Source organism: Echinococcus granulosus, assembly GCF_000524195.1.
Source record: "Echinococcus granulosus chromosome Unknown EG_S00002, whole genome shotgun sequence".
NCBI lineage: Eukaryota > Metazoa > Platyhelminthes > Cestoda > Cyclophyllidea > Taeniidae > Echinococcus > Echinococcus granulosus.
This window is the reverse complement of record NW_020170382.1, coordinates 1650333-1661600: the sequence shown is the minus strand read 5'-3', so window position 1 is coordinate 1661600 and position 11268 is coordinate 1650333. Positions and strand designations below refer to the sequence as shown.

At 42.4% G+C, this 11268-nt stretch overlaps 2 protein-coding genes across 2 annotated transcripts; one reads left to right on the top strand and one right to left on the bottom strand. All coding sequences in view use genetic code 11, as the record gives it.

Annotated features, from left to right (window-relative positions):
• Positions 1-548: 548 nt before the first annotated feature.
• On the top strand, positions 549-5652 carry EGR_00542 (Adenylyl cyclase-associated protein; the record flags this gene model as incomplete). The annotated part of the gene is made up of 9 exons (XM_024489791.1): positions 549-770; positions 805-1026; positions 1066-1151; positions 1390-1555; positions 3555-3791; positions 4607-4730; positions 5180-5262; positions 5347-5490; positions 5572-5652. The coding sequence occupies 9 exons, from the start codon at positions 549-551 to the stop codon at positions 5650-5652; spliced, it is 1365 nt and encodes a 454-aa protein (XP_024355788.1).
• Positions 5653-5942: 290 nt separating this feature from the next.
• On the bottom strand, positions 5943-7842 carry EGR_00541 (Nucleolar protein; the record flags this gene model as incomplete). The annotated part of the gene is made up of 5 exons (XM_024489790.1): positions 5943-5952; positions 6253-7247; positions 7283-7410; positions 7517-7569; positions 7721-7842. The coding sequence occupies 5 exons, from the start codon at positions 7840-7842 to the stop codon at positions 5943-5945; spliced, it is 1308 nt and encodes a 435-aa protein (XP_024355787.1).
• Between the last annotated feature and the right edge of the window lie 3426 nt (positions 7843-11268).

Sequence of the window (11268 nt, the reverse complement as noted above, 5' to 3'; positions counted from 1 at the left end):
ACACCTTCTTTGTGCTGAATATATATATTCTGCCCGAGTATTTTGTCTTCTTTCGTCTTCAGGGAGTCTCGGGACGCTACATTTTAATGGGATAAGATTACACAGCTCTTCATGATCGGTTCAGTCGCGAACGCGATTGCCCTGGTGATTTGGTGATAGAAAAATAGTTATATGCAAGCAAGCCATCTCATTTGCGCGCCCGCCTTTTTGAAAAAAAACTGCTCACTTGATTTTCGCATAGAACACCTTAAAAAATGTTGGGTGTGTTCTGATACAAGAAGGTGAATTCTGCATTTATCTTCATTATGAATAATAAAGAACAAAAGGAATATAGAAGCAACAATAAGCAACAAATCTTTTAGTTGCAACTTAGTTTATTTTTGACATGGTTGGCTTTTTGCGTTAAAAACTAGAAATGAATGCAAATTATGAGATTTGTTTTAATTTTTCATCAGAGCTGCGCGTTTGCAAAGGGCTTTCTGACCAACCAGGAAGCAAACCTTTGGTGTGCTGTTTCCTTAGGCAAAGAACTTTATTTCCGGTAGTAGATGGATAAGTTAACAAAACTTGTAGAGCGTCTTGAAAATATAGCTGATCGCTTGGAAACAGCAGCTATTCGAGAAAGGTCTAACAAATTAGCAACAGAGAACACTAATAATTTACAACTGATTCAGTCTTCTGACATGCCTTCTCTCGATAGTATTGTTGACGGTCCTCTTCAGAGGCTGTCCTCACTTAGCGTAAAAATTGGCACAGATGTTAAAGAACAGGTATAGAGTCGATTAACTTTGAGGCGCGTGGTAGTGTGATTTGTTGATTGCGGCTTTCAAAGCTGAATCTAATTTTATAAAATCGTCTTCCGGAATGGCGAAACCGACCGACTCACAACTCCCGGTTGTCCTTAGACCATGCTCTGATGCTATCCAAAAAGTTGCCGAATTCAAGGATCGAAATCAGAAAAGTGCTTATTTCAATCATTTGTCTGCCATTGCCGGATCCGTTGCTGCCTTGGGATGGGTTGCTGTAGTATGTTGAAGATTTCTTGCATTTTATGGGTATTCTTAGCCGGATTCACCCGCAAAATTTATCGATGAAATGGTAGAGTCGGGAAAATTCTACACGAACCGAATACTGAAGGAATTCAAGGGCAAGTAAGTTAGAAATTAATCTATTGTTTCTACTGCAATGCGTATTCTACTCAAGACTCACAAACTCTTTAAAATATTTATTGCTTTCTTTTGGTAGCTAGGTTTTCTTGTCGAGCATTTATCTTGGGTCCAAAATTGTGTGCTTAAGTGCTAATAATTTCACCTCGGACACTTATAAGACCTCTTATTATCAGGATGATCAATCAACTCTTTTACCTACCTATCGATTTTTGGTTTATAGGGACGATAAACACGTAGAGTGGGTGCACGCGCTGTTAGATGTGTGGAATCAATTGAAGGACATCACAGTCACCTACTACCCCGCGGGACTGACGTGGGGAAGCAGAGGTGCTGCCTCAGGTGCTCCTCCACCCCCGCCTCCACCACCTCCGGCTCCCTCCTCTGATGTGAGTCAGTGCAGTAACCTTTGAATTTCTTGCGATACTGAGTTTTGGCTGTTAGTATTGCCACAGGAAGGACGGAGAGTCATCAAATAACAAATAACTGAATTTCGTGTTTCTTCGTTCTGCTTTTCTTAAGCAGTCTTCTGACTCTTAATCTAAAACAGTTGGTTGGAGTTTGGTCGTTATTTTTACTAGATAGGATTTGCAAGGTTAGGCTTGAATGTGGTGGTAAAGTCATACTTCTCTTTGGGCACATAACTGCCCGTACAATCTATTGATTAGCCTAAGCACTGGGTGCCAATATATCCATATTTCTTGTTATCACAAATGGCACTTAAACTTTTTTTGCCTTTTTAGTTAGCGTTGCACTGTGAGCTAACTTTAGCACTAATTGCTGGAAGTTGCCTACTAAGTAAAAGTTTATTCTATTAATTTAGCGTTGATGATATTGATTTCGTAAACTGCTTTTTATAAGGAGCCACGTTCAGATGTGGTTTGTCAGCGGAAAATGACCACCATTGTTCGCCATCCATGGACCCTAGTGGCTTCCATAATTTGCTTTTTGTAACTGATCTTTTATCTTTGGTTTGTGCTATTAACACATGCATTCAGGGCAGAGTTGTTTTTTTTTTTTTCAGTGGAGGACATAAAAGTACCACCTTTGCTTCTCGTGCCCATCGGTTTTCTCCAGGCAGTCTAGTAATTCATTAACCTATTGACTTTTAAGTTTCCATGTTTAATTCTGCTTGTGTTCTTTTTCTACTTTGAGTTTGCAATAGCTTGAATTCAGCCTATATTAGTTTCACGGAAAAGTCTTCTCTATGAAGTCACAGCATGATAAATTTTTTTTTAATGAGCAGAAAAGGTGATTGCAATCCCTCTTTTGTCGGAGGTTTCATAAAAAGCTTGGTGACTCAGGCTGGTGATGAATTTTCAGCTTACATGGCCAGTTTTTCTTGCGTAGCTGTTTGATGGCCAATGGTAAGGAATGAAATTTCTGAGGGTCAAACCTGGACTAAAAAGTGAAGTTTTGACCCTGAGGAATCTTACTTATTGATTAGAATACTGTGACCCTACAAATTGTTAATTTTAATCGCGTCGGTTGCTGGCATATCGACTAATTCCCATGTGGTTAAGCGTTTGCCTGAAATGGGTACTTGCGTGGATCGCGTCAACAATGATAGTCTTTTCGTCCAAACTTAGTAGACCAAAAGGAACCAGAAGAAGTGTAAAATCATTATTTTAGTACTAAGGCTACTTCCTGTAGATGTAAATTTAATGACATTATACTGATATTGAATGATTTTGATTTCGGTGTGTTGGTTAAATTTACTGGTATCACAATTGATGCCTACCTCCACTGACAGCACACGCATAGTTACTATTCGAAGAATTTCATGAATATTCTTTGGTCAGGTGGTCATTTGTCCTCTTACGCTCACTGGTGTTAAAGGGTCTTGACATCCCCCAAAAATGAAGCGGATTTTAAACTTGTCCTTCTTTCCGGATTGCCGCCCGCTGCGTATACTTTTTGAAGTGCTGGATGTCAAAATGCTTTGCTCCTTGCTTCACATGACTTAAATACTGCGAGAAGCCATTTAGTTTATTCATGACCTCTGTCAACTTGACCTGCCTTCACGACCCCTGATGTGAGACGCTAAAATGGGTAATTGATGAAATGCAGTTTCAGGCAGGGCCCAGGCGCGCGCACAACACCCACAAGCGCACCTATCGATTGGCATAATTGGCATTTCCCTCAGGCGAGGCATCGCGCCATTAGCAGCGCTGAACAGACGCACTTTCCGCTCTCCTTAGTATCCAAGCTATCTATAGAAACACCAAGTATGTCTGGCCGAAGCACAAGCGTTCAGGTCCAGGCCTGCTTCGACTGGCTCTTAATATCTTTGGCGCATGATTAGCCGACGCCTTTGTGAGCTTGGTTCCATTGTCTTTTCAAACCTGGAATTCTCCGCATCATCCTATTATTTCCCTTCTTCCTCAGTCTACGGGACCCGGCACCCAGGCTTTATTTTCCGAGATCAATCGTGGTGATGCCGTGGCCAAGGGCCTACGCAAGGTCACTGACGACATGAAGACGCATAAGAATCCTGAGCTGCGCACCACTGCCCCCTTGGCGGCCAAGAAGTCAGTCGCGCCTGCCATTCCCACTCGTCCTGATCAGCGCAAAGCGGCGCAACCCCAATCCAAGCTCGAGCTTATTGGCAACAAATGGGTTGTGGTGAGCCTTTGAATTATGTAAACCTTCTGGAGTTTGGTTTATGTCTCCTTCACATTTTAAAAAGCGCACTTAGGTGCGTGTGGTGGTAACTTTGTGTTCAGTACAGAATGTATCGTTTTGCTTGCTGAAAGTTGATGTAAATGGCCATTGAAAGTTCTCATCTGTGAAACGGTTGATCGCTGCGACGTGTAAGGAGTGAGCTCACGCTTCTCTTTTTTTCCATTTTTTTTAAAATCATTCACTCAGAAATGTTTGAAAGTGAGCACTGCAGGAGAAAAAGTGGTTTATCTGCTGTTTTATATTTTCCAATGAGTACGGTTGAAGACTTGGCCTTTTCAGAGGGGATCTGCCGCTTTTGGAACTCATTAATCTCAGGCTATTGTACTCGAGGACCTCGAAAAGTGAATAGTCGTATAAAACACCCTTTGTCGCACAGTAATGAAAATCACTATTTTAGGAATTTGTGTGGTTGGATTCTCATTTTAAGTGCATATGAAAAAGACGCCTTACTTGCATACTACACCACACTCCTAAGAATAAGGGAGCACCACTACAGTTAGATTGGGTGTACTTACACTTCCTTGTGCTTTACAATGTTAGTGAAAAGGAAGGATGAGAAATCTGTTGTTTTATCAACCATTGTCCGCTGTTTGGATTTTGTAGAAGCCTCCGTTTTATCATTGTGCCAATGGTGTGCTAGCAGAATCCACAGTACACTGAAACGATTCTTGTGGCCAAACGCACGGCGAACGCAAATACAGTTGTGTTACGTCAGGAATGTGGGCATCCCTGATGAAGAATGTTTTGCATTGTAGGAAAACCAAGTTGGAAATCGCGAGATTGTAATTGAGGCAAAGGAGAAGAAGGAGACTGTTTACATTTTCAAGTGTGTTGACAGTGTTGTACATGTCAAGGGAAAGCTCAACTCCATCGTTTTGGGTACGTTTTGAACTCCTCTGTGAGCAACTTGCCCAATTCTAATTTCCTGCAGCGGCATACGGTGTACTTTTCAAGTTTTTTTTTCTGCACCTCATGCGCCGTTGAAAAGACACGGAATTTGCTGTCGTGGGGACCTGCTGCAAGCCTGTTCTTTCATCTTAATTAGCAAAACCAAGTCACCATCTATCTCTAGTGATAAGCTTTCTGTATCTGTAATCACAAGTAAAACCCATATTCAACACTTAACTATGACTTCAGCTTGTTTAATTTTATTCCAATGTGTAGCTGGGTGTACGTACGTATTTACGTTCTATAAAGTGCTTGCTGAAAACATCTACTTTTTTCATCAATTTCATTGAAGAGAGAACTGCAACTATTGGGGGCTCTTTTCAGCCAAACTGATATCCTCGCTCTCGTTAGATGACTGAAGTGATGCTTTCAACTTTCAGACAGCTGCAAGAAGACCTCACTTCTTTTTGATACTGTTATCGCCTCTATCGACGTTGTTAACTGCCAGGACGCTCAAGTACAGGTGGGTACACATTGCCTCCTACTCACCATAGTGGCCATCTTTAGTAAATAACTCACCTTTTTGCTATTCGTACCTCTTGTGTAGGTGACGGGCCTCATGCCAACGATCAGTATCGACAAGACAAATGGTTGCCACGTTTACTTGAGCGAGCAGGCCAAGGATGCGGACATTATTACAGCCATGTCATCAGAGGTGAACATCCACGTGCCTAAGCGCGATGGAGACTTCGTGAGTTGATCCCCCTAGAAGAGGCTGGTTACTTACGCTTTACAAGTAGCATTCTTTTATCCCCTGTCTTACTTTTTGTAGACGGAGTATGCGGTCCCGGGGCAATTTAAGACCAAGTTTGTGTCGAATCGCCTCGAGACGAAGGTCCACGTCCTGGACTAAACGCTTCTTCCCGTAGTTTACACTCTTCTCTTTTTTCTTCTTTAGCAACATAAGTGCGGAAAACAGTCTTATGACGCTATTCTTCTTGCCCAATTCTTTTCGAAAATAAACAAAAAATAAGCTACCGCTTTCTGATCTGGGTTGGAGGGATGCAGAATTGCAGAGCACTGGGTGATTGCAATCCAAATGGCACTCGAGGCATGCAAGTGACGACAAGGCATCGAAGTGTCGTACGGACTGTCACTGACGAACGCATAACCCTAACCACCCAAGGCAAAGCCAGGCCGATCCTAGCCTCGCCTGCGATACGGAATCAGAAGTCACCAACCACTCCCACCAGCTCCATCTCTCTTCAACTTCAAATTATCTGGGCCAGTTAACTTGTAACTAACAACCGATTAGTACGGTACTTGGCAAGTGGTGGTTACATCAGAATGCCAGAACACCGTGACCAAGGGCTAAAGGAAGTGGACGACGAGCGAAAAGGACCACTCCAACACCTCGGAAGACACAAAAGGTACGCCCTTACAATAAGGCATATATACACTCGACCACTTATGTACAAATTAACTCAACAGTTAATTCCCATTTCCGCCTTACAATTTCCTGGACTTTGCCGGCGGATGATCTGCATTCCCAGCCACGGAGTCAAACTTGCGTTTTTTTGAAATACGCGGGTTGAAGGTTCCGGCTTCAAGCTGCCGCAGTCGTTCCTCCAGATAAGCCCTAGCTCGAATACCCATTTCATTATCAGCGTCTTCGTCCCCGAGAGCATCAAGGCGAATCGACAGAGCAGCTTTGGCGGCCAACATACGCGAAATCTTGCCCTTGATGGTTGGCCCAGCTTGTCCGACCAAACTGGCATGGTAGAGTAGACCGTATTTTGGTGTACTGTGACGTGTCTTGAGAGCGCGGAATAGCGCCTTCTCTGCACCAAGTATTTGAACCGTTGAAGCGGGGTGCTTAGCGAGATTCACCAAAGTTCCCGCCCTTGCAATTAAACGTGCGCCCAGGATTTCGCCAACCAGAGCAGTCAAGTTAGGAGCCACCGCGACCATACGCTTGACCAGATACTCGTGAAGCGTATTACGAGATTCAGCCACTTCCATAACTTGGTCGCACAACGAGTGAATCATCTCAACGTCATCATTTGTCAATTCGGTACCCAAGGAGACAATGGCAGCGTCTCTAACTTGTGCAATAAGTTCGTCGGGGATGAGATCAGTCAGATCCATTTTGGCTGCGTTCTCTCGGATACCAATACGTTTAACAAGCTGCACATAAGTCATGTTATTTGTCACGATCTTGGCCAATTCAGGGAAGTGCCAACCATACATCTCCTTGCATCGCATGACGTAGTTGTTCGATTCCTTGTCCAACTCATCAAGAAGACCGATTGCTTGGACAATCATGGTATCAATCTTGTCAGGATTGCATTTAAGTTTGTAGCGATCGAGACTGTGAGCCAAACCAAGTCTCATTCGCATGAGATCTGACTCGTCAATTGCTGGAATAAGCGACTCCATATGAGCACGAACTGCACGCATAAGATTTTGCACCGATGAATCAGCAAGCGTAGAAACACTCATTTTACTCTAAAAATAACTCTTTAATGGAAAACCAAACCTACTGCTATTTCCTGAGAAAGCTTTTTATCCGCCACGGCTAAGACATCATCGCGTATCTCCTTAACGTACAGCTTTTTTAGAAGCCTCTTCAGTTTCTTAGAGATTTTGCCTTCGATGGTATCCGCAGCAGCTAAGAATGGAATAAACATTACCCGACAACGATAAGACATCAGAATAGTAAAAGTATCAACCACAAAAGCTGCAGAGACTCTAGTCCGCAAATATCATCAGCATACCTAAAAGGGCCTCCTTAGTATCCTCAAACCCGACAAACTTTTCTAGTTGAATCCTGAAAGAAGAATAAGTACCTAGAACCGGCAAAATGGTGGATTCAGCAATGGCTGAACGAGCACAGCAAGATTATCAACCATTAAATTTACATAGGCTCCAGCCTGTAATATCACCATTAAAAAGTAAACAGTACTTCGAATTTAGCTTACATCTGGTTCATAAACTCAGTGTTCTCGAATTCCTTTGCTAAATCCTTAACTTCTTGTAGTTTCTTTTCATTGTTAACTTTGAATACGGCATAACCAGCCGCACACTCGAAGAGGAGAAGCATGCCCCGCACGTGAAAACGAGCACTGAGCGCCCGATGCTTCGAGGTGAGAGAGTTAAAACAAATCCGGTATATTTTCTCCCGCCAGGTGCAACTATAAATACAAGAGGATTAATAGAGCAAAACATTCTAAAAAATTTTGCTACACGTTTACTTACTTTCCATTACAAAAACGTTTACTCTATTTAACACTATTAAGAACTATGTCGATAAGAACTTACTTACTGTGGAGCTTTGTAATATGAAACCTGTCTCAATTTTTCCTTGCATTCATTTTCGAGAAGGACCAAAGATGTTAGCTACTTTGCAGTTGTTACTTCCCATTGTACTTGCACTTTTGAAGGAAGTTTTTGGGCTTTCGAGGCAATTTTTTGATTCATTTATGGTAGTTTACTGTAGCTCATAAGTTATGATAAACTATTATGGGTCCCTGAGACTTCTCCGTAGATAAAAGTAGACAAAGTACTCGGAGGGGATGCATATGCTCGACGTACCGTAGGCCTAGGCTCACTGTCATGGACTTGAAGTCCAGCCCATCCATCGAACGTACAGTGGTGGAGACCCAAAGTGGCCCCTTTTACCGAAACCGGTAGTCAACATATTACACTATGACAACTTTCCTTTGCGTATCCGTCAGTGGCACCGTAGTACGCCAAGTCTTTACTGACTCCTTAAGGTACAGCAAGGACAAATTCCCTAATTACGGAATCCCACGTCTTAAAGCCTATTCTTTATCACTATTCTCTACTCAAAGAAGCGTAGCATCTATGATGACCCGCTTGCTACCTCTCATGCCTCGCGTGCACGTGCTTTCCGATTATGTTAATGTCCACCTCCACCATTGAAAAATTACTACAAATTCTTCTGCTAAACATTAAAGAATTTTGCATAAAATAGTCCCGTCGTTGTTATGTCGAAAGGCCTGCAAATATGTTTCTTACACAATATACATGCTGTAAAGTGCCGGTACTGGCAAACGGATAACATTTTAGAGCTATCTTAATCACTCTTTTATTTGGGTTAGCAAAAGTAAGGGGTATAAGGACTTGTCCAAAATGAATTTAAATTACCCTTTGGAAGCGTATCTCTAACTCATTTTTTGCCATTAAGGCAGAATATTTTGCCTCATTGATACATGTGTTATGACGTTCACTACGCAGAATGAAGATAAAAACAAGTTTGGAAAAAGATGATCATAAGCGAACTGCCTATCCAAATGTTGACTGCATAATTAAACCGAAAACATAATACTGGTTCCAGAATTCAAACAGATTTACTTAAACTTTGTTATAGATGCATGCCTCAGTTGCGACGGCGTAACGGAGTCAAGGCTCACTGTCGTGCATGCCTCAGCTCTCTCAATGACTTTCAAAATGATCAAGTTTTCACTGTCTTGACAAGCGTGTGAAAAAACAAGCATGACAGCGGACTGGGCAGAGTGACCAGTACGCATTTATCAACTGCGTTTAACAGGATATGGGTGATTGTCAAAACACAAAAAGTCTGTCATTGAGCATAATTACGACCTAAAAATATTTTTTTCTTGAATGAAAAATCCTTACTAGAACCCAGGTGAACACACGACATGCCCAAGTAAGACGGGTAACCGCAGCGTGGAGCAATTAGACCAAAACAAAAATTATTTGGCTAATAAATGAAGTTGTCGTGAACATCACCTGTGGGATTTGTTGTTTTCGTAGTTAAATGATGGGTAGAGACCCTCATAAGCTGTGTGAGGGTACGAGCTGCTCTTGCAAGCTCGCAAGAAGTGCAATAAATTGCCAAGATGAGCCAGTTAGTAGCCCCTGCCTCGTTCTGGTAAACCTGGAAGAGCGAGTCTTGTCCGTTTCTGCACAATGGTTGGAGGTGGCCGGTGGTCTCATGCATCACTAGTCCATCCATCGCTGCTCCTTGAGACCTTCTGAAAGCTTGCCCAATTTAAGCCTCGAGGTGGCAGGGTACGTTTAAAAAATGTAAGCACTGATTTATGCTTTATGCTTTATGCCCACTATTTTCGTACTACCTCTCCGCATTCTTTCCATTTATTATCGGCACCATGTGGGTCACATCTCACCCGACAATGGGTAAGTGCTGCGAATTCTGTTTAGGGTTTAGGGTTGATTCAGTTTACCAATTTCAAGCAAAAGTGCTGCATCATTTCTACGCAAAACTCAAAACCCTAACGCTCCCTACACTACCTACTTAGGCAATGACGACGAGGTCGAGGGGATGACTCGAAAATAGGGGGTCATATGCGTTAGTGACTGAGGTTAAGTGTCAGTCATCAAGGTGCGCACCACAAATGCATTAGGAGGGGCTGACATCCAACGCCCACCGATAAAACCATTTGCTCTGCTTGAGCCCCTCAACTTATCAACTCTGCTCCTCCAATCAACGTAGTGCCATTGCAATCCTCTGTTGGACAGTTAGCACTGGTTAAGTCGATGAATAGACGTGCAGTTAGTCGAAACAGATCACAGCACTTCCGACATCGAATATCTTGGAGTTAATCTGCAAGAAACGTGTTAACTAGCCGAGATAAACGTTGTTGACAGTTTAGATGAACTTGGCAGCTTTGATTTTGTTTTAGAGAGTTTTGAGAGGAGTTAACTCCGAGTTGATAATGCGCCAGCAGTACTTAAAAAACATCTCCCAAACTTAAAAAACTGATCATAAAACTCAGAGTGAGAAAAAATTAAAACTCCACAATGGATCTGAAATCCCTTTAGTCCGGAGTGGAGCAATTCCCCCACAAGCCACCTTTAAAAGTTGGTGACACTCAAATCTCGTGAAAGCCTGTAGTTTTTCACCACAAAAGTGTAAAGTATAGTTCGTGCCACAAAAGGAAACTCTCTTTTGTGGCACGATGGAAAATATCAACTGATCTCAGACCTTCAAATAGTATGCCATTAGAGCACAGCTAAAATTAACAGCTCATTGTAGAAGGCTTAAACAAAATTATTGGAATACGTGAGGAGTTTTGAAAGTTTACTCAAGTATCCTTCACAAATCATCTCTATGTACAATTAGAGATAGCGCTCATTTCCATATTAACCTATTATTTCTAATTTGCAAGCCATTCAAAAGGCGGCAGAATGAAACAAGAAAGTCGACTATATTGGACTTGGACACAGTTATCATTATAATAATAAACTTCTTTGAGTAAAAAGAGGGATATGACGCTTCTTCTCGATATTCCCGGTTTACTCTATAAAATACAGTGCGAAAGGCGGCAGAAAACCGGACGATGGGTAGGTCAGCCGCAGCGTTCGCCAAGTCGTCAGTTGGCACGCCTCGGAGGCGCCCTTGGTTGTCGCGCTGAAGCGCACTTTGAGATCAAAAGACTGCTAGCACAGCAAATCTATGTACAAAAAATTGTGAACTCGGAAATTCAATGACTATACTGAAAATTGAATCCAATAGAAGGGT